The sequence below is a fragment of the Crocodylus porosus genome, unplaced genomic scaffold (assembly GCF_001723895.1).
Source record: "Crocodylus porosus isolate Cpor-Errol unplaced genomic scaffold, CroPor_comp1, whole genome shotgun sequence".
In the NCBI taxonomy this organism is placed as follows: domain Eukaryota; kingdom Metazoa; phylum Chordata; order Crocodylia; family Crocodylidae; genus Crocodylus; species Crocodylus porosus.
Window position 1 is genome coordinate 19,447,121 of NW_017728909.1, and position 20,135 is coordinate 19,467,255.

The window sequence follows — 20,135 nt, forward strand, 5'->3', positions numbered from 1 at the left end:
GTAGGTGTGCTGGACGTTTTTCCTCCCTAGGTGCAGCACTTTGTATTTCTCCTTGTTAAATTGCATTCTATTGTTTTCTGCCCATTTGTCCAACCTGTCCAGGTCTGCCTGTAGCTGTTCCCTGCTCTCTGGTGTGTCCACTTCTCCCCATAGTTTTGTATCATCCACAAACTTGGAGAGAGTACTCTTCACTCCCTCGTCCAAGTCACTGATGAAGACATTGAAGAGTATCGGTCCAAGGACTGAGCCCTGCCAGACCCCACTGCCCACGTCCTTCCAGGTCGATACCGACCCGTCCACCACTGCTCTCTGGGTCTCTCTGCTCTCTCTGCCACCCACCGGACTGTGTAATCATCCAAGTCACCGCCTCTTAACTTGTTCATCAGTATGGGGTGGGATACCGTGTCAAAAGCCTTCCTGAAATCTAAGTAAACGATATCAACCCCTCCTCCTGTGTCCAGGAGTTTTGTGACCTGGTCATAAAAAGAGACTAGATTAGTTAGGCATGATCTACCCACTACGAACCCATGCTGGTTTCCCCTCAACATAATTTTTCCTGCTGGGCTCTCACATATATGAGCCTTAATAAACTTTTCAAAGACTTTGCCAAGGATGGAGGTGAGACTGACTGGCCTATAGTTGCCTGGATCCTCCTTCCTCCCCTTCTTGAAAATAGGGACCACATTGGCACTTTTCCAGTCCTCCAGGACCTGTCCTGTTCATCACGAGTGCTGAAATATTCTTGCCAGTGGCTAGGCAATGATATCGGCCAGTGTCTTCAGTACCTTTGGGTGGAGCTCGTCCGGGCCTGCCGACTTAAACACATCCAGTCCTTCCAAGTGACTCTGCAACATCTCAGGGTCAATGCGTGGTAGTCTGGCGCCCAGCTGTTGCCTCTCTACAATGTGAGACTTGTCTTGCCCCTCCTTTAGGAAGACTGAGGCAAAGAACTCATTGAGGAGTTCAGCCTTGTCCCTGCATCTGTCACCAATTGCTTTTGCCCATTCAGTAGTGGTCCAATACCCCCCTGGGCCTTCCTTTTACTCCCCGTATATCTGAAAAACAATTTTTTAGTATCCTTAACTTGGGATGCCGTCCTCAGCTCCATGGTAGCTTTGGCCTTTCTAACTGCCTCCCTACAACTACAAGCTGAGCAGGCATACTTCTCTTTAGTAATCTCTCCCTGTTTCCACTGCTTATATGCCCCACTCTTTGCCCTTAGGCTGCTCTGGATTTCTCTGGTCAGCCAAGGAAGCCTCTTGGCCCTTTTCCCCCTTTTCCCACACATTGGGATCGTCTCCCTCTGTGCCCGAAGGATCACTTCCTTGAGGCACAGCCACCCTTCCTGGGCTCCCATCTCACCAAATCTCTTACTCTGCAGTGCATCATTGACTAAACGCCTGAGCTCGCTGAAGTCAGCCTTCCTGAAGTCTAGCACTTCCACCCTACTAGTTACCTTTCTCACTCTGCACCTTATAGTGAATTCTCTTATTTGGTGGTCACTGTCCCCCAGGTGACCACTGATCTGTAGGTCCCCTACCATGTCATCCCCTGTTGCCAATACCAGGTCCGGTATGGCATTCCCCCTAGTGGGACCATGTACCTCCTGCGTCAGGTGGAGGTCCTGCACACAGGATAGGAACCTGAGTGAATGGTGGGACTGTGCTGTCTGTGTCTCCCAGCAGATGTCCGGGTAGTTTAGGTCCCCCATGACCACCGCCTCCCTAGTCTTTATGGTCTCTGAGAGCTGCCTCAGGACTTCCAAATCTAGTTCTTCCCCTTGGTGTAGGCATCTGTAGCAGACCCCTACCACCAAATCCCTTTCTCCTTGACCTCCATGTATCCTAACCCATAATTCTTCTACTTTCTCCTCCTCTGATTCCATTTTGATAAGGGTCGATGTATAACACTTCTTGACATGGAGCGCAACCCCTCCCCCTCTCTTCCCCACTCTATCCTTTCTGTATAGCTTATAGCCCTGAATGTGTACTGCCCAGTCGGGGGTAGAGTCCCGCCAGGTTTCTGTTAACCCCACTAAGTCGTAGGTGTTCTCTGCAAGCAGGAGTGCAAGTTCATCCTGCTTGCTCCCCATGCTCCTAGCATTAGTATATAGGCACTTGAGCCCTGTGACTGGCGCCTTTGTCGCCCCCGCTCCCCCCAGCTCTGATGCCCAATGGGCCCCTTACTGCTTACCTGCTTATTGCTTACCTGTGCTGTACTTACTGCTGGACGTCCCATGGAATGCAAGTTAACAGCAGTATAAAAATGTAAAGTTTCAAGAAGTTAAATAAGTAAAGGCTATCAAACAACAAGAATGCACTTTTTGTAGAAAACATTGACTAAATCAAGGCTTCCTGGCTAGTGATTTGAATTGCGATTGGACTCATGATTTAATTCAGTTTGATTTAAATCAAATCCCCCCAGGTTTTGGAGTTGCCAGTCACTGATGCCTGTATATGATGGGCATCAGGCTTACAGGAGTGCATATTCTGGGTAAGTGCATAGCCCTTCTCTAGTTCCAAGGCTGTGTGTTTCAACAGAGTACACTGTATTTTATTACACCAACATCTGAATCAACCTTGCTGAACTGTCAAACTAGAACAGAGTGAGGAAGACTAGATGTTGTTCTTATGGAATATCGATAGGCTTTGCATCCTTCCTTTTGATAGCAAAGAAGATCCCTTAGGGGTGTGACCAATAAAACTTGTCTTGCTATTAGTTCAGCTGCTTTCTCTGGGATGACTCATAAAACCCAGAGACACTTTTCTTCATCCCTTGGCATAAAAGCAGGCATGAGCCTTTTAACTCGATCGATTCAGTGGAATGCTTTTACTGGTAGGAGGATGGTCATACATTAAAATTTGGCATGTCCCTTTTCAACTGGTTCATTCCACACAATAAGTGGTAGTTTGCAGCCCCATTTGCCAAATGTTTATGTGGGTGAATGTGATCCTCCCTTTACAAATCCTCTTCCTCTTTGTGCCCCACATTCAGAATTTTTTAATTTCCCACCTCTATAGAAACTGGGCGGAGGCAGTGAGTATCACAGAACGTATAGAGGCTATAATTTGAAGACAAGGCAAATACACAGCTTTTGTTCGGGGCATGCTTTATCCTGCAGAAACTCTGACTAACAACAATGCCCAAGAAGTGAAAAATTGATTCTTCAGTCCTAAATTCAGCTGACAGGTGCTGGCTGTTAAAATATGTGGCATTTCGTGTTGTCATTTTCCCAGTCTCGTTTCAGAGCAGATGTGCTCTTCAGTACCCTGTGAGATCAGAACATAAGTGTTCATCTTCCCAGGGCGGCAGTGACTGGACCAGAGTTGAAAGGAACCGCAGCAGCAGAGCAAGAAGTGTAACGTTGGAGTTCTCAACTGCCAACCTCGTGCGTGGATCCTTAGGTCGTATCTCTCTTAAAGTTTCCTAAAGTGTGGTAGGAAACATCCAGATGAAAGGTGTAAAGTATATGCAAAAGGTTATTGTGACTGTGATTCTGAATGTTGAAGTGGGCGAATTCGCCTCTTAAATTTGTTCAGCTTTATTCCATATCTTTCGTCGAGACTGGCTAGCCTCTTGATTTCTTCCACAGGGATTCAGAAAAGGTGCCCGTGGCACATTTCTTCTTCTTCTTCCGCTTCATGTGTAATGGCACTTCCATCCATACTCATGAAGGACTGTTAGGCGTGATCTTCAGTTTACCCACAGGATATTTTTAATATAACATCCAGGCTTTTAAGATAGAGTTTCTCTTTCTTTTGATCTTGGATTTGGTTCAGACCCCTTTAGAACTTACGGTTCATTCATCCCCTTGACACCTTCCTAAGACTGATACAATATTAAATCTTCCTCTATCCCAGCTGAGCTTTTGCACCTGATGAATTAAACATCCTTGCTGTTTTCTTTGATCATAGAAATAACAATTATTCTGTTATTATCTGTTAGCTTGACTCACGTAACTTAGTAAAGGGAAAGATCCCAGAGAGCATTGATTCTACCCTCTTCCTCAAATCCAGAATAGAGCCCCCAGTATGGAGGACGTATATTTTAGCACAGCCAAAATCCCTCTTTCCCTCAATCATTTAAAATGAAAACAAGCAAAGCATTGGAAAATCTTCCATAGGCAGGGTTCCTGTGTACGCTGGGGGAAATGAACTAGATGACCTAACAGGATTTTTCCATCTTTAACTTCAGAGGCCAAAATGCTCTGAAAATAATGTTGCGGAGGGGGGGAGGAGAATCAGTTTCCTTACATATTTTCTGCACAACTGATACTATTGTGAATGATGCATCCATGAACCTTAGATTAGAGCAGTGGTTCTCAAGCTTTTTAGGCTCAAGGCACCCCTGATAAGATGAAGACACCCCTCAGACTCAAGGCACCCTTGGGAAAATGTCAGCTGTTAGTTTTCATTTGATTTTTGACTTCAAAAAGACAACAGAGGAATTTCTTCTGTTCAGTGAACTCAGAAAGACCACAAGAGGTCAGAATGCTTTTAGCACTATGGGTTTCTAGTTTAAATCTTTCTGTTTGTCTTGCAAATCACGTTTGCTCACCTAACAGTGCTAACATTGCATGGCACCCTGTGGCACTCCTGGAGGGATCTCAGGGCACCCCAGGGTGCCACAGCTGCCGAGTTGAGAATCACTGGGTTAGAGTTATTGACAGAGTTGCAATTTACCTTTGAAAGCTTTGGAGAATGTGGCAGATACACCCCTGACTAGGAAATGTCTCAGAGAAGTCAAACTACCCAGCACTAAAACACTGATTGAAAAGCTTTGGGTGACCTACTGTTAGGTGCATCCATACGTGCACTTTAATGCACATTAGCCTATTTGAATGCACATTAAAGCATCATAAAAACCCCATGCTCTTTATCTAATGTGCTTTCAAATAGGACCTTTTACTAGTACCTCACACTGGAGGCCACTTATACACCTACCTTTTTGTCTCGTGACGCACCAGAGATCTGACGGGTCAGAGCAAACTCAATTAATCGGGTGTGCTCCACGCACAAGCTGATGTGAACTGCGCTGCTCCGTATGCAGTTATATAAGCAGTGAAATATGCGTCAGCATGCAGAAAATGGCAGCAGTACATTTTTGAACTAAAACACTTCTGATGTGTTTTAGTTCAGAAGTGAGCCACCGCCATTTTCTCAGCACCAATGCACATTTTGCTGCTTGTACAACTGTATGCACTACAGTGCCAGTCACTTTTAAAAGTGGCCAGCATTGCAGCGCAAGCATGTGTACAAATGCCCAGAGGTACTAAATTTAAGGCGCATTACCTAAAGCGCATTAATTGAACGTGTAGACATACCCAAAATGCTCAATAAAAGGAAAGGAAACAGGACCAGCGTTCTCTGATGCTTGTCTTTCCAGTTTAGTATGTTGTGCTGTGTATTATAAAGTGATTAGATCATGACTGGCTGTTTTGGGAGGCAGTATTTTCACAGCTTAGCCAGCCTTGAAAGCACTGCAAAGTGGTCAGTCTTATGTACAGCTTCCTTTATTGTATTTCCTGTTCTCATAGCAGGAAAATAATCTTTTTTAATCTGATCCAAAACAAATGAGGTCAGTGAGAACTGATTTTAGTCCGTTTGGACCAAAATATTTTTAGTATTTTTTTTAAATACAATCTCGGGTTAGCCTTTGTAAAGACAATGTCTTGCATGTGCACTGACAGGAAGAAGAACACCACTTGCTTTATCTTCAGCGCCACTTCCGGTGGATATTCATTACATAAAGCAAGTCTTTGTGCAGGTCAGGCCTGCCCCTGCTTAGCTTGCCAAATTGTATCACAGCCCTTGGCATTATATCTGCCAGGTACTAACAGGTCTTTTTCTTTCACAGAAACTTCACCTGGCGTGGCTGAGGTGACACTTGTGGAAAAGGAGCCAGCTGAACGCCACACCATCATCTCATGGGAGCAAGTGAGTTCTTTTATTACAGCAGGGTAAGAGGGCAGGTTTAACCATACTTACATACACTGTAGTGAATTCAGCCTGACTATATCCCACACAAAATACATTCTCTGGGGTTTATGGGCCTTGCCTGGCTCCAGGCCACTCATCTGGCCTGCGGGACAAATGAATCTGATAACCCCACTCTACAATAAAACATTTTGCACAATTGCCATTTGCAATTTACACCTATAGAAAAATCCTGCATCTGTGTGCAAGGAGCTGAAGAAGATTATCTTGAGATCCTTTCCAACTCCATGGTCTACGATCAGGAATAAAGCTATGGCAGAAAGGTGTATGAAGTAACGCATCGCACCCTATAGTAATCATCAAAATGCATGCCCATATATCCAGCTTCATGGGTAGAGACAAGGCTGTGCTTTTTTTCAAGCTGGTGTGTGGACTGTGTGTAGAACTGTGTAAGTAATTGATTTGGCATCTGGACAAAAAGTAGGGAGAAAATTTGTTTTACATTAAAAAAAATTTAATACAGGCGGTCCTTGGACTTACGACACAATTGGTTCCTGAAAACTGTGTCCTAAGTTGAAACGTTGTAACTCCATGTTCTCATAAGAAACAGTGTTATAAACGGGGGATTGGTTCCTGAACCAAGGCCGGTACCTTATTTTCACCAAAAATACCCCAGAATTTTGTACTCAATCGATTATACACAAGTAATATAGCTACGTTAATGTATTTATATTATAAGTAGCAATCATATTGATTTGTTAGGACTTCTTTAAGGTGACTTGGCTGGACTTTTTGAAGGGTTCTTGGCTGGAGTCTTCTCAGGAGTCTTGGCTGCAGGTTTTTCTGGAGTCTTGTCTGCTTTCTTAAAGAAAGTGTCCAAGGAAGTTTGGACAGATTCATAGATGTAGAGTCAGAAGGGACCTAAGTAGATCATCAAGTCCGACCCCCCACCCTGGGCAGGAGAGAATACTGGGTTCGTATGGAGGTAATTGTCAAGCCTTCTCTTAAAGACCCCCAGGGTAGGAGCCAGCACCACTTCCTTTGGAAGTCGGTTCAAGATCCTAGCTGCCCTGACTGTGAAGTAGTGTCTTCTAATGTCCAGCCTGAACCTACTCTCTAGCAACTTATGGCTGTTATTCCTTGTTACACCAGGAGGTGCACGGGTGAACAGGGTCTCTCCCATGCTCCACTGGTCCCCCCGGTAAGTTTGTAGATGGCCACCAGGTTCCCTCTCAGCCTTCTCTTGTGAAGGCTGAATAGATTCAGGTCTCATAGCCTCCGATCGTAGGGCCTGTCCTGCTGCCCCCGACCATGCGAGTGGCCTCCTCTGGACCCTCTCCATGCTGTCCACATCCCTCCTGAAGTGCAGCGCCCAGAACTGGATGCAGTACTCCAGCTGTGGCCTGACCAGTGTCACACAGAGGGGGAGGATCACCTCCTTGGCTCTGCTTGTGATGCATCTGTGGATGCACGACAAGGTGTGGTTGGCCTTCCTGACTGCATCCTCACATTGGTAGCCCCTGATCATTTTGGAATCGGTAATGACTCCAAGATCCTTTTCTGCCACTGTGCATTCAAGGCGGAAGTTCCCCAGCCTGTAGGTCTGCTGCTGGTTCTTACTGCCCAAGTGCAGCACCTTTCACTTGTCAGTATTGAATCCTATCCTATTCTCATTTGCCCACCTCTGTAACCTGTCCAGGTTCAGCTATATGCTGTCCCTCCCTTCTAGCATGCCCACCTCACCCCCAGATCTTGGTGTTGTCAGTGAATTTGACACTGTCTCTCACCTCATTCTCATTAAAAAGCTAGGTGACTGTGGCACTGATGCCTACACAGTCAGATGGATAGCAAATTGGCTGACGGACTGCACCCAGAGTGTGGTGGTGGACGGGTCATTTTTGACCTGGAGGGATGTGGGCAGTGGAGGGATGTGGGCAGTGGGGTCCCCGAGGGCTCGGTCTTTGGGCCCACACTGTTTAATCTCTTTATTAGAAACTTGGATGAGGGATGAAAAGCACCCTGTTCAAAGGCCTTCCTGAAGTCCAGAAAGACTACATCCACCGCGACACCTGCGTTCAATGATTTTGTGACCTGATCATAGAAGGCCATCATGTTGGTCTGACAGGACCTGCCCTTAATGAAACAATGCTGGTTGCCCCTGAGCATCGTCCCCCCTGCTGGTCCTTCCCAGATGTCCTCCAGGGACACGGCTGATGCAGCAAACTTGTTTGCTGGTGTGGTCTCACATCGGATCAAGCGATGTAAAGTCGAAACTGATGTCAGAAAGTTGAAATGGTGTCAGTTTATAAATGTTGTAAGTGCAAAACATTGTAACTCGAAACACTGTAAGTTGAGGACTGCCTGTACAGTATAAGCTCTGTTACCCGGCATCCATAGAGAGCTGGGGGTGCCGGTTAATCAAAAATGCCGGTTATCTAAGAGTTTATCTCCAGCAGGTTGGAGGCAACTTTGCCAGTGCGCCAGCGCTTTCACTCCCTGGCATCAGTGTGCTGGGGGACAGCCAGGGGGGCCCTGCTCAGGCTGCTTTGCCCTGGACCCTGGTCCTTAAGGAAGAAGTGGGACTCTGCAAAACCAGAAATGCCACGGTGGGACTTCTGGTTTTGCTTTTGCCGCCTCAATCCACAGCCATAAACAACAGATGCCATCTATGACAGATGCCGTTAATCGAGCATTCTGGATGGTAAAGTGCCGGATAACACAGCTTTTACTCTACAATGAAGGAAATGCATTTTACATTTTTAGAATTATCTTGACATACTCTGAAATAAAGCATTGGTTTGAAATGCAAAGTCAACACATTCCAGAGATCTAGAAACATTTCAACTTTTATTTTTTTTTGAATGAGTAAATTATGCTTGTGAAATAATTCATGCAGCCCTTTATATAGGCAGGGGTACTATGTTTCCCTTTATATATGTAAGGGAAAGTAGGAAGATGTTGTTAAGAAAGGGTAGTTAGAAATAAAGTGTATATGGACTATTGAAGGATTTAGCTGCCTATGTCCTTACCAATCACATCGATGAAATCTTAGATCTACCAGCCTTAACAATTTTTCTTGTTTGTGAAAATATGAGCTATGTAGCTTAGTCTCTTGGAAAAAGTACTGAGATCTTTAGGAGCCTGTTGGTGGGAATTGAGTTCTTTTTACCAACACTTTTCAGGGCTTATCTCTTAGCACTGAACTTGAAGTTCTCTCCCATCTCATCGCTTCCGATTTTTTAAGTCGAGGAAATCTACAGATATATCGTTAGTCTTCTTCATTTTATTGTCAGCCACTAGGCGGCAACATTTACACATTTACTTGAGGAGAAGCAGTCCTCTCCCTATAGTTCAGGTTGTAGCCAGGTTCCCTTACAATCCCTAATTTCATCTAATAGCATAACTCCAGCTGAGAATCGGGGGTTGGCCTGAAGTTCGCTATATATTTTCTAAACAGAAAGAAGATATTTTCTTGCAAAGTTTAAACAAAATCGGCCAAACAATTGTTGAGTTATAGGCCTAAAAAAAACCTCTTCATAGGAACCCATTCAGTAAGAGGTCCATGTCACACCCACCTTTCCACTATAAACTGTATTCAGTTCTCATACACCTTGTGCACAGAAGAGCTGTTTCTGCCAGTCCTTTCAAGGCATTCAAGAATAGGGTGTTTGTTTTTTCAGGGAGAAAAAAATCCCAGTTTTTAAGTTATAAATGCTTTAAAAAGACACCTTTTCACAGTCATGATTCATCACCAACCTTTCAGTGTCCTTCTGGCTAAAATCTTCTGTGCAGTTAAACTTTCCCACTGTTCCTGACATTTAAATGTATGGCGAGCTGGGCACAGACCATCTTAAAAACAATCACAAAGTTTATGTAGCCTCAAAACGGCCAACAGCTCTGCACTGGAAAGAGAATGGGAGCCTTATCTCTGGCTCCCAAATATCTCAGCTTACTGCAAGCAGGATGATCTGGGGACCCAGAGAAGCTCTGGTCTTTCAAAGCTTTGTGGGGTAAATCTAGAGGCAGGCACACACACACACGTACACAAACACACACACACTGCTATAGTTGCTACCATATACTTATACACAACTCCTCCCAGGCATTTAAAAGCATAGAAATAAAGTGGTGTGGGGAGGCAGATAAATATTGGGAGTCACTTATAGTTCAGACCTGTTGGACAGAAACTCAAACTTGAAAATGCAGAGACAGTGTTATTATTTGACTGAGACGCCAAAACTAATCACCATATCCGTTTCTGTGACTCAGTTTTACCGTCTGCAAGATTGGGTTAGCAGCGTTCGCTTTCAGCACAAGAAAAAACTGAAAGTACAATAGGTGCCCGGGGCTGGGAATTGTAGAGCAGTACTGCTACTTTGCTTGATGGGATAAAAGAGGGGTGCCAAAGAAATGTCCTCCAAATGAGCCAGTCAACAACCTCTCCACCAGTTGATGCTGCCCTCCGCTATCTTCACTTGATCCCTGCCTGTCATGCTGCTGAAACTCTGATGCATGTGGGACTGTTTCTCAGCTTGGTTTTGTCTGTACAGATCTAGGACCTGCAAGCCCAAAAGTGCCAGTGCTCTTTCGCCATTGACCTTGGTAAATGTCCCTATGGTTTGGAAGTGCTATCAGGGTGTAAATTGCAGTGGTCTCGGTGTAGGGTTTCAAAGCCAGCTTGGGCCTCTTCCGCTTGGGGGATGGGTTGTGGTTCCATCTAGTTTGTGCTCACAAATGCCTTATACAAGCTCCCAGTTGAGCCCAGCTGCCAGCATTTAATTCTTGATCTAGGCATAGCTTTCCTCAGTGCTTTGGAAACACGTACCTCTGAAGAGTCAGGTGGCTAAGGGCTTGCCCTAGCCCATGTTAGCTTGCACCAAATGACTCTAGGTAAATGTTGGGCACAATGATGTGTGTATTCCTTGTTCCCAAACACTAGACAGAGCTGCACTGTCTGCCCTCCAAGGAGCACAAGGGGAACATAACATGCACCAGAGATAGGTGGGGAGAGTGATGGATTCACCCACACCCATTCCAAAACCAGTGCACAGATGGATGCAAAACCCTCTTCTGCGCCGCTAAGACTCAGTCCCACTCTGCCGCCTCCTTTGTGCTGCTGTGGGGGTGCAAAGAGGCTGCAAGGCAGGCAGGTGTATTCACTTGGGAATTCCCATCATCTAAGACCCCCACAAGGCTGTGTGTGGAACAGCCTAGCACGTTGGTGTCTTAGAGGCTTGGTCATCTGGGTTAGACCAGCCGTGAAGCTTCATTAACTTATGCAGCGAGAGAGATTGGCTGCAGGCCAGCTCTAGCATAAGAGTAGCATCAGTCTCCTTTTCCTGCACTCAGATTGTGCATGGAATCAACTGAGGGCCTCTCAGTCTCTCCGGAGCCTTGCGTATTCAATTCCAGTTGAACATTATCTTTTCCCGGTAATGAACTATTCTTACACTGTTTTTAAGTAAACTGCCACATGCAGTATCTATGTTTTATCTGGAAACACAATGGATGCATCTACAGGACATATTTATCATGGAGCTGCCTAATTAGCTCCTCAGTAAAGTCTCCACATCTACATATGCGGCCTTATTAGGTCACAGTAAATTAATAAGTGCCACCATAGTACTTGTAAATACAAATATTAACCTATAGCAGCATTATTTACTGCACAGCAATGCACATGTAGATGCTGACAGGGCTGCCTCAGTGCGGGGTTTGCCTGCTAACTGGCCCTGCATTGATGTACCCTTGTGCCCCAGCCAGCCCCTCTGCAGCATGTTGAGCCAGATCAGAGCAGCCCCGGGCTGGTGGGCTGGCCCCCTGGCCCAGCTCAACGTGGTGCAACCCCGAGCGCACAAGTAATTACAGTGCCCAGGAGCAATAAATTCTGATGCAATATGCTCCAGAGTTTATTGCTTTGCATTAATTGCACACACAAATGCACCTGGTGATGACCACATCTTTGTCAGCATAACTTTGCTGACCAGCATAGTTTCCCTCTAATGTAGGACTTGAGCATTGAATGGTTTCTTTGGAGAATATTTGCCAAGAACTTAGTCACAGAAAATATTGGGTATATAGGATCTTGTGCTTTATGGGCCGAGCGAGTGTAACTTTAGAAAGTATCAGATGAGCAGAGAGCACAGCGGTTTGAAAGGACCGCGATGAAGCAGTTTCTGGCATGTAGTTAGGGTAGCTTATCTTACTTCTACCATAAGAGGACAGCTCTTTCTAAGTCCCAAACTCACCATCAGTCCATCCTCTGCATTGTTGTGGAAAACACTGGGCATCAGTCTAGACCTCCAGGAACCTGAAGATGTCCAAGATCTGCTCTAATGTAGCATCTTCCTTGGTTGTTTCCAAAACCCTCATCAGGCTCAGCAGCAAATGGGAGTTTAGCAGAGGAAGATCTGACAATTGAGAGAATGAGACTGGGAAAACATGTATACAAGTTGTTCTGCTCTCTTAGATGATTCAAGACAAATCAAAGGATTCAAGACACTAGATCCATCTAGAAGTCTCTTCTCTCTTTCCATATACTGACCATTCATTGCTCTGACTCCTAAGAGTAATGCCAGCAAAGCCAGCAGAGCTGTTCAGTTGTAAAAGTTTATTAGCAGACAAGTTAAAGAGGATCAAACAGAATTTTAAAAAGAATGAATGTGGTATGTACATATTTGCGTTCGAGTGGGACTTTGTGGCACATCTCTCTTATTTACGGCCTTCATAGTTTTCATCCTGCTTATTGCACTTGCGGCAGCAGCGTGAAATTAAAACTTAGGAAGCTGAAGTGTGAAATGATAAATATTTAGTGTTGAAAAGAGCTGGCGAAACAAGGGAGCATCTGTTCCAGGCATTTGCAGAACTTCAGAAATACCCACGCGACCTAATCTTCTGAAGCAAACATCAAACAGCCTCGCCTGTCAGCATTATGATCTCGAGCGATGGAGGATTTCTTATCAACAAGCTTTTTGCAGTGTCGTTTCCTTCATTTTTATCCCTGCTGCCCATGGGGAATCCCTCTGGAGGCCCTGGAAAACCTAATATGTGAGTGACCACCATGCTGGCGTGGCCAATGGATCAATAGTAAGGATCATCGCACTGTGTGGCACACAATACTGATGGGCAGCAAAGCCAAAAGGACATGGGGTGCAACAATATTTGTCTGTTGGCAGCAGTAAAAAATGAAACATCATAGGAGAGGAGCCCACATATCAGCTGGATAAATGCAGCTGGAAGTATAGCTACATAGGTGACACGAAGTATAGCTATGAAACCCAGCCCTGTCCTGGGCTGCACTAGGGGAACCTGCAATATTTATAGCCTTCCCTATGAAAGAGGTATTAATAACATAGACTACATGGTGCTTTATAGACATGCCCTTCTAATCCTTTAGGTCAGGGGTGGCCAGCCTGCAGCAAGGCACCACAAGTGGCACGGGCAGTCTGTGTGCGTGTACGCAGAAGATCAGGGAGGAGTTAACATTCCCCAAAAAGCAGATAGCAAAGCAGCAAATTGGGCAGGGAGTACGGGAAAGGAAGGAAGCAGAATGGAAGGAAACAGTAAGCAGAGCAGCTGGTCATGCAGGAAGCCCAGGGCTGGAGGCAAAAAGCAGAGCAGCAGGTTGGGAAGGGGAAGAGGATTGGAGTGGTCCTTGGGAAAGGTGTGGGGCTGATTTGTAGCAAAAAGATCAGCCCTCATTGCTTTAGCTTGTGTAAAAGCAGTTGGTTTGATCTTGGTTTCATTGAAGGCAGAGCTGTCAAACTCAAAGAGCTGGTGGACTGGATGTGGTCTGTAGCACTTCTCGCCGTGGCTCCCAGAGCTGCTGTGTTGACAACTACTTGGCTGCTGGCAGCCATGGCTAGAAACCCCACAGACCAAACTATCAACCTCTGTGGGTTGGATGCAGCCCCCAGGCCATATGTTTGGTAAAACTCTGTCCCTGGCAATGCCTCTGTATGCAGTGATGTCTGTCACTGGGAGCTTGAATTCATTACCAAAGTGATGGATTGTGGAACACCCCTAAATACCAGTGGTTAATTAGGGAATTTTCCTGTCTTTTTTACATCAGATAACTAACCTATAGTGGAAACTAGAACCAGAGCAGTGCAGATGTCTTTAAAGATTTAATTTTATCTTGTTTGTGCTGAAGCTCAGGAAAATAATTGATGGTGAATGTTCCTGTCTGAATATGCAGTCAGTCACTCGTTTGGCTGAAAGCAGGCCCTGGAGTTTTTTCTTGTATAATACTTAGGGAATGTTTGTGATTTTAGAAAAACTCCTGTGTGTTGCCAGAGGATTTAAAGAATTTCTACCTGATGACCGACGGCTTCCACATGACATGGAGCGTGAAGATAGATGGTAAGTCTGGTTGTGTCCTCCCCGCTAATATAGTCCCTTCAGTGCATTCTGTCTTTCCGTGATACTATTTCCTTTTCACTTAGATTCTCCCCTCTTTCTGTGTGTCCGTTGTGTCAGTGGAAGTATTTTCTTTTTTAATTTGATCACAGCTTAGCAAAGTCTTACATCTAACTTAACCAGAACCACAGAGCCTGTGTCATTCTTAATAATAAACACCACTGCTTCTGCCTTCATCTTGATGGCTTTAGCCGGCTGTTTCTGGGTAATTCAATCATTGGCTGTAGAAAATTGTAATGAAAATTTCCCTTGATAAATCCGGACTTCTGCGCAAAATTTGGAGTCAGCATGAGGAGAGCCTTGATAATAACAGATGAATGCAAGTGCAAGTTCTGTTCGTGATGCAGAAGGTGGCAAATTGTCTTAGTGGTCGCACCCAGAGAGCGGTAGTAGGTGTGTCGGTATTGGCCTGGAAGGATGTGGGTAGTGGGGTCTGGCAGGGTTTGGTCCTTGGACCTGTACTCTTCAATATCTTCATCAGTGACTTGGATGTGGGGGTGAAGGGTACTCTGTCCAAGTATGCAGACGATACTAAATTGTGGGGTGAAGCTCACGCTCCGGGGGCAGACCTAGACAGTTAGAAAAGTGGGCAGTACGCAATAGGGTGCCGTACAACAAGGACAAGTGCAGAGTGCTGGGGCACAAAAATATCCAGCACACCTCCTGCCTGGGAAGTCGCCCTCCCAGCAGCACAGAAGCAAAAAGGGATTTCAGAGTCATAGTGGACTCCAAGATGAACATGAGTCATTAGTGTGATGAAATCATCAACAAAGCTAGCTGCACTTTATCATGCATCAGCAGATGCGAGATGAATAGACCCAAGGAAGTGATACTTCCCCTCCATGAGGCATTGATCAGACCGCAGTTGGAGTACTGTGTCCAGGTTTGGGCGCCGTACTTCAAGAAAGACGTTGGTAGACTCGAGGGTTCAGAGGAGTGCCAATCATATGGTTAGGGGCTTACAGGACAAGCCCTACGAGGAAAGACTGAGGGACCTGGAACTCTTCAGCCTCCACAAGAGAGGGGGGATCTTGTGGCCACCTACAAATTCATCAGGGGGATGCGGCAAGGAATCAAAGATGCTCTGTTCACCAGGGCGCCTCTTGGGGTAACAAGGAACAATGGTCACAAACTGACAGCAGATTTAGGCTAGACATCAGGAAAAACTTCACGGTAAGGGTGGCCAAAATTTGGAATGGCTTTCAAGGGAGGTGGTGCTCTCCCCTACCTTGGGGGTCTTTAGGAGAAGGCTGGATAGGCACCCAGCTGGGGTCATCTGACCCCAGCGCTCTTTCCTGCCCAGGCAGGGGGTCAGACTCTGATCTGTTGAGGTCCCTTCCGGCCCTAGCATCTATGAATCTATAAGGCTCAAGCCTGAAGTGTGTCCATATGTAGGACTCCAGCTGGAAACTTTCTGTGCCTAGAATTTGTTAGGATCCAGTCTGTGGTTCTTAGGTTTTATTTTTGTTGACATGAATGCCAATACATGCTGTGCTAGCCCAGTTATGACCCTGATGATCACATAAATGAATACATAAGTCACAGATTTCATTCAGCAGTAGAAACCTGGCTGATTTAAAGTATTCAAAAAGCAACGTGCACTTTGAACGAGGCCTCACCACCACTTCTTGGGGTTTCATAAATAAATCTCTGGCTTGAGAATAAATCAACCTGGGAGTTTCTGACTGCCATGGATGCTTTTGAAAAAAATCGCCCGATTTCTGTTGGCTTGCACTCAGCATCCATGAAAAAAGGATAGTTGCACTTCCCTTCCTCATCTGACTGTCATGTGGCTCCATCCATTCTGTTTTATGCAATGCCGGCAATGAGCACCAAAGAAAAGCCTGCACATAAATACACATCCTGTTTTGCCTCTCCTGCCTCCCTGAAGTTTTATGATGAGATAGTGTCTTAGCTCAAGTAATGTGACTGCTTTCATCTCTGAGCTAGAAGAAGATCACAAGTTTAACAAAGTCCTCCCAAATAGCTTCTCGGGAAGCCCGCAATGTTAGCCTGCTCTTCAGCTCACATGTAACCTCTGGTTTTCAGTTGGCCTCATGCATTTTATGCCATTTTTAGTCACATCTGACTTGATGGGAGTAGACAACAATTGAACAGCTTTGCAAAGATAATACAACAGGTGTTAGCTGAGCCCCAGATACCACGGTGGCGATCTAACTGAGAACAACATTGGAATGAAGGTCCTGATCCTACAATCGCTGAAGTAGTGGGAGTTTTACATTACACTGTGATACAAACAGTTGCAGCCCCTGGCATTGATTCAGACCTCACTCCCGCGTAACTCCACTGGCTTCAGTGGAATTACTCCAGCAATGGTGGGATTGGGCCCTCTCTCCTCCATCTCTGCCTGGCAAGAAAAGAAACGCTCTTTTACTCTGAAGTAAGGACCTTGCCCAAATTACACAGGTGCTTGCCGTTTCCACCAGTAAGCATGGGGTGCGCTTTTCTCCTTGTGGACTTTCATGTCAGAAGCAACACCAGTGCTCCAGCTTTGGCTGCCCACTGATCTCCAGGTGGAGCCAAATGCTATGACCTACAGAGCCCCATAATGTTCTGAGACCTTTTTAGTGGACTGACACCTCCCCTGCCATCCTCTGGGAACTGCATAACTCAATCTGTAGATGACTGACTATGGTCTGGAAGGACTGGCTTTGATCCCAGGTGAGGGTGGTGGGTTTCTACTCATTGCTTCCACTTCCAGCATAGCCCTGAGGCCCTCCCAGCCTCCTATCCAATGGGTCCCCACCGCTACCCGGGGCTAAAGGCAGCTGGAGCATGGTGCCGACCACATCACCTTGTGTGGAGGTTAAAGAAACAATGAAGCACTGCCTCGACAGCTTGTAAGGTCATGCCTTTACCTTTACTGCCCTACTCTGCACTGTTGCATTCAAATGAGAAACCTGATTTGGAGCTTGCTCCATACAAAAGAAGGGGAGCTTCTGGCATGATGGTATCAGATGAATACCAGAGCCTGGAGTAATTACACTCCCAGGCCTGCTTCAAGATTCAGCTCTTCTGCCATGAGTGGAGGATTGGCCCAAAAGAAAAGATCTCCTCCACTTCTTTTGCTGCTAGGACATGCTGATTATCAGTCTCACAACTGTGCATTACAGATACCCCCATGCCTCTGGGCTCCATGATGATTAACAGCATCTCCAGACTAAGCCGACTGGGCAGCTCATCGCTATATGCTTTGCCCAATGCTCCAACACTTGCTGACTTGGAAGATGATACCGATGAGGAAGGTACTGTCTTTGGGGCTGCGGTTGGGGTGGGACACACAGCTGTTACGACATGCTTTACATGATGGGTTAGGATAAACTGCCTTTCTGCAGAATATGTTTAGTTGCACTTTGACAGTAGGGACAGAGAGGTCACAGGTCACTCTTAAGAAGACCCATTGCTTGCTGTCCTCCTGAGACCGGATGGAAACAGTCCTAGATCCTCAAAGGAATCTGAACTCGTGGTAGAGGTGATATCTTTTACTAAACTAGCTAGATTTTTGCAAACAAATTTTGCAACAAAAAAAAATTTGGTCTAATAAAAAATACCACCTCTGCCATGAGTTCTGATTCCTTTTGCCTCTAGAGTAATACGGCTACAACCTGGATACCTGACTAGATCGTCAAAAGAATTTAGCTGCCTAGCTCTCATGCAAATCTGTAGGAATGAAATATATACACAGCTCTGAGAATCTGGGCCTGCATGCTTCAGGTCCCACAGAAAATGACCAACTCCACCTCCTCGTACTCTTTCCCACCCAAACTGCCCCATGTGTCTTGTTTCTTGCTTCTTAAATATTTACCTGGGGACTCCTTGATTGATTCAGCATGGCAGGAGCATTGCTACAATGCTATATAAAATACCAGTAGCAATAATCTTCATCTGGGAAGGGGGTTGGCCCATTGAATAGGTTGACTTTGAAGGCAGTTCTTCAGAGTTTGAAGTTTCAGTGGAAACACATACCTGAACACAGGGCAGTAAGAGGAGATGTTGTCTGTTTAGATCACAAACAGATGTAAGAGGTTTTGCAGACAAATGTAAATCGATCTGCCCCCTCCCTCAAGGAGTTTGCAATTTAACAAGGTGGCAATGGGGGAGAACCAAGCATCATACTGATTCTTGCGAAAAACCAAAAGAATAAGCCTGCGCATTCCTATTTGATTTGAGAATTGCTTTTTCTAGATCTGGCCGGTTTCTCTCTGGGTGTAGAGGAGTGCTTTCCTTCAGCACATGACAGTCCAGCTATAATCCTGATCCCCTGCCTTATCAAATGGGTCAGATTCTGTTCTCATTAAACCACGTACTCCTCCATGCATGTCACTAGGTTTGCTTTGCATGTGCAAGCATTGGTTATATCACAACATGGGCTCTCCTCTGAGATGCTACTTTGTAAGAAAGCATCACAAATTCAGACTCTTTTTTTCCCCCCTAGAAAATCTCAAACCCTTTGTTTTCTGTGGCAAATTCTGTTAAATTGCACCTGGCTTCTTTTACTGCAGAACAAGGTTTGTCCTTCTTAAATAGTACATTGATACTGACTAATCCTAATGTACTTAGGAGATTGAGTCAGAAAAGTGACTGTTGTTTTTTTGTAGGATCTCAGGTTTTATTGTCATGAAACACTTTCTGTGTAAATGATTTTTCGCACCATTGTTCCCAGTCTTAAGTCAGTGATTAACAATTCTAATGCAGGTTTTAAAATGGTTATTTCAAAATTATGCAGCTGTGCTATTACCTCCACAAAAGCCAGTTTTCCTAATATGCTTTAAAATCCCTCTAAATCACTGTTAAATCTTCAGAATATAAACAACAACTAAAATCTGGCTCCTGAAAAGGGGCATCTGCATTTGTGAGAGCAGCCAGCTTGAGGGGCAGCTAAGTGCTATGAATTGCAAGTGTATTTACAAGCAAGTGTAAAATTGCTTCTCTAAGAGGTTTTGCTGGGTGTTTATGTACAAGCAGAACCAGAGCAAAGTGTCATAAAAGTACAGAAAGTATAACTCAAGCTGCCTTTTTTTTATTCCACCATTTATTCTCTCTCTGTCTCTTTAGAATGAAGATGTTATGGCTTATTTCTCATAATAATCCCCAAGTATCAATATTTACCAATTGAAAGTGAATCCTTCATTGCAAGTTAATGACATCTTTTCAAAACATGCCTCTAAAGTTGCACCCTTAAGTTATTTTTGTGTGCATAGATTTATGCAAGTAACAGATGTATCTGCAAAAATAATGTGGATCCTTCGGGCAGGAACTGCTGTATCTGAATTGCATTTTTACACAAAATAGAGGGTGTGTGACACACAACCAGACATAGATGTGAAATAGGCATCACAGCAGCAGGTCCTTTGCAAATCTGCCCCTATGTACAGAGCAGATGCAGTCAGAATTGCTTTAGAGTGATTGTTGTTTCTCTTTGAAGGTAATGAAGACAAGCTGGAGAAGCCTCACTTTGACTCTCGTAGCCTGATCTTTGAGTTAGACCCATGCAATGGGAATGGGAAAGTTTGCCTCGTGTATAAGAATACCAAGCCAGGTAAAGACCAAAAAGAGCAGAGTTAACCAGCCACAATGGAAGGTTGCGCCTGGGCGGTGGATATATCGCTTTGTGCAGTATTGCTTAGCAGTGTCGGCATGGACATTTAAAGTGAATTCCTGGCTCCATTGAACTCAATGGCAAAACTTGCCCTGAATTTATTGGAGCCAAGATTTTCCCCTTGCTGAAGAATGTAGGAGTCTTATATGTGATTTCTACAT

General features: G+C 45.1%; 1 protein-coding gene across 2 annotated transcripts in view; it reads left to right on the forward strand.

Moving 5' to 3' along the window:
- TPGS2 (tubulin polyglutamylase complex subunit 2) overlaps nt 1–20,135 on the forward strand; it is a 31,861-nt gene that overhangs the window by 3,777 nt on the left and 7,949 nt on the right. Inside the window, exons 1-5 of one of the 2 annotated variants that reach the window (XM_019531839.1) lie at nt 3,234–3,458; nt 5,857–5,936; nt 14,210–14,297; nt 17,489–17,620; nt 19,801–19,914. In XM_019531839.1, the coding sequence (XP_019387384.1) occupies nt 3,452–3,458; nt 5,857–5,936; nt 14,210–14,297; nt 17,489–17,620; nt 19,801–19,914 (421 nt within the window). In that variant the 5' untranslated portion in view covers nt 3,234–3,451. Of the gene's footprint in view, nt 1–3,233; nt 3,459–5,856; nt 5,937–14,209; nt 14,298–17,488; nt 17,621–19,800; nt 19,915–20,135 lie in introns of those variants that run through there. The other variant, XM_019531838.1, reaches the window with a different exon arrangement.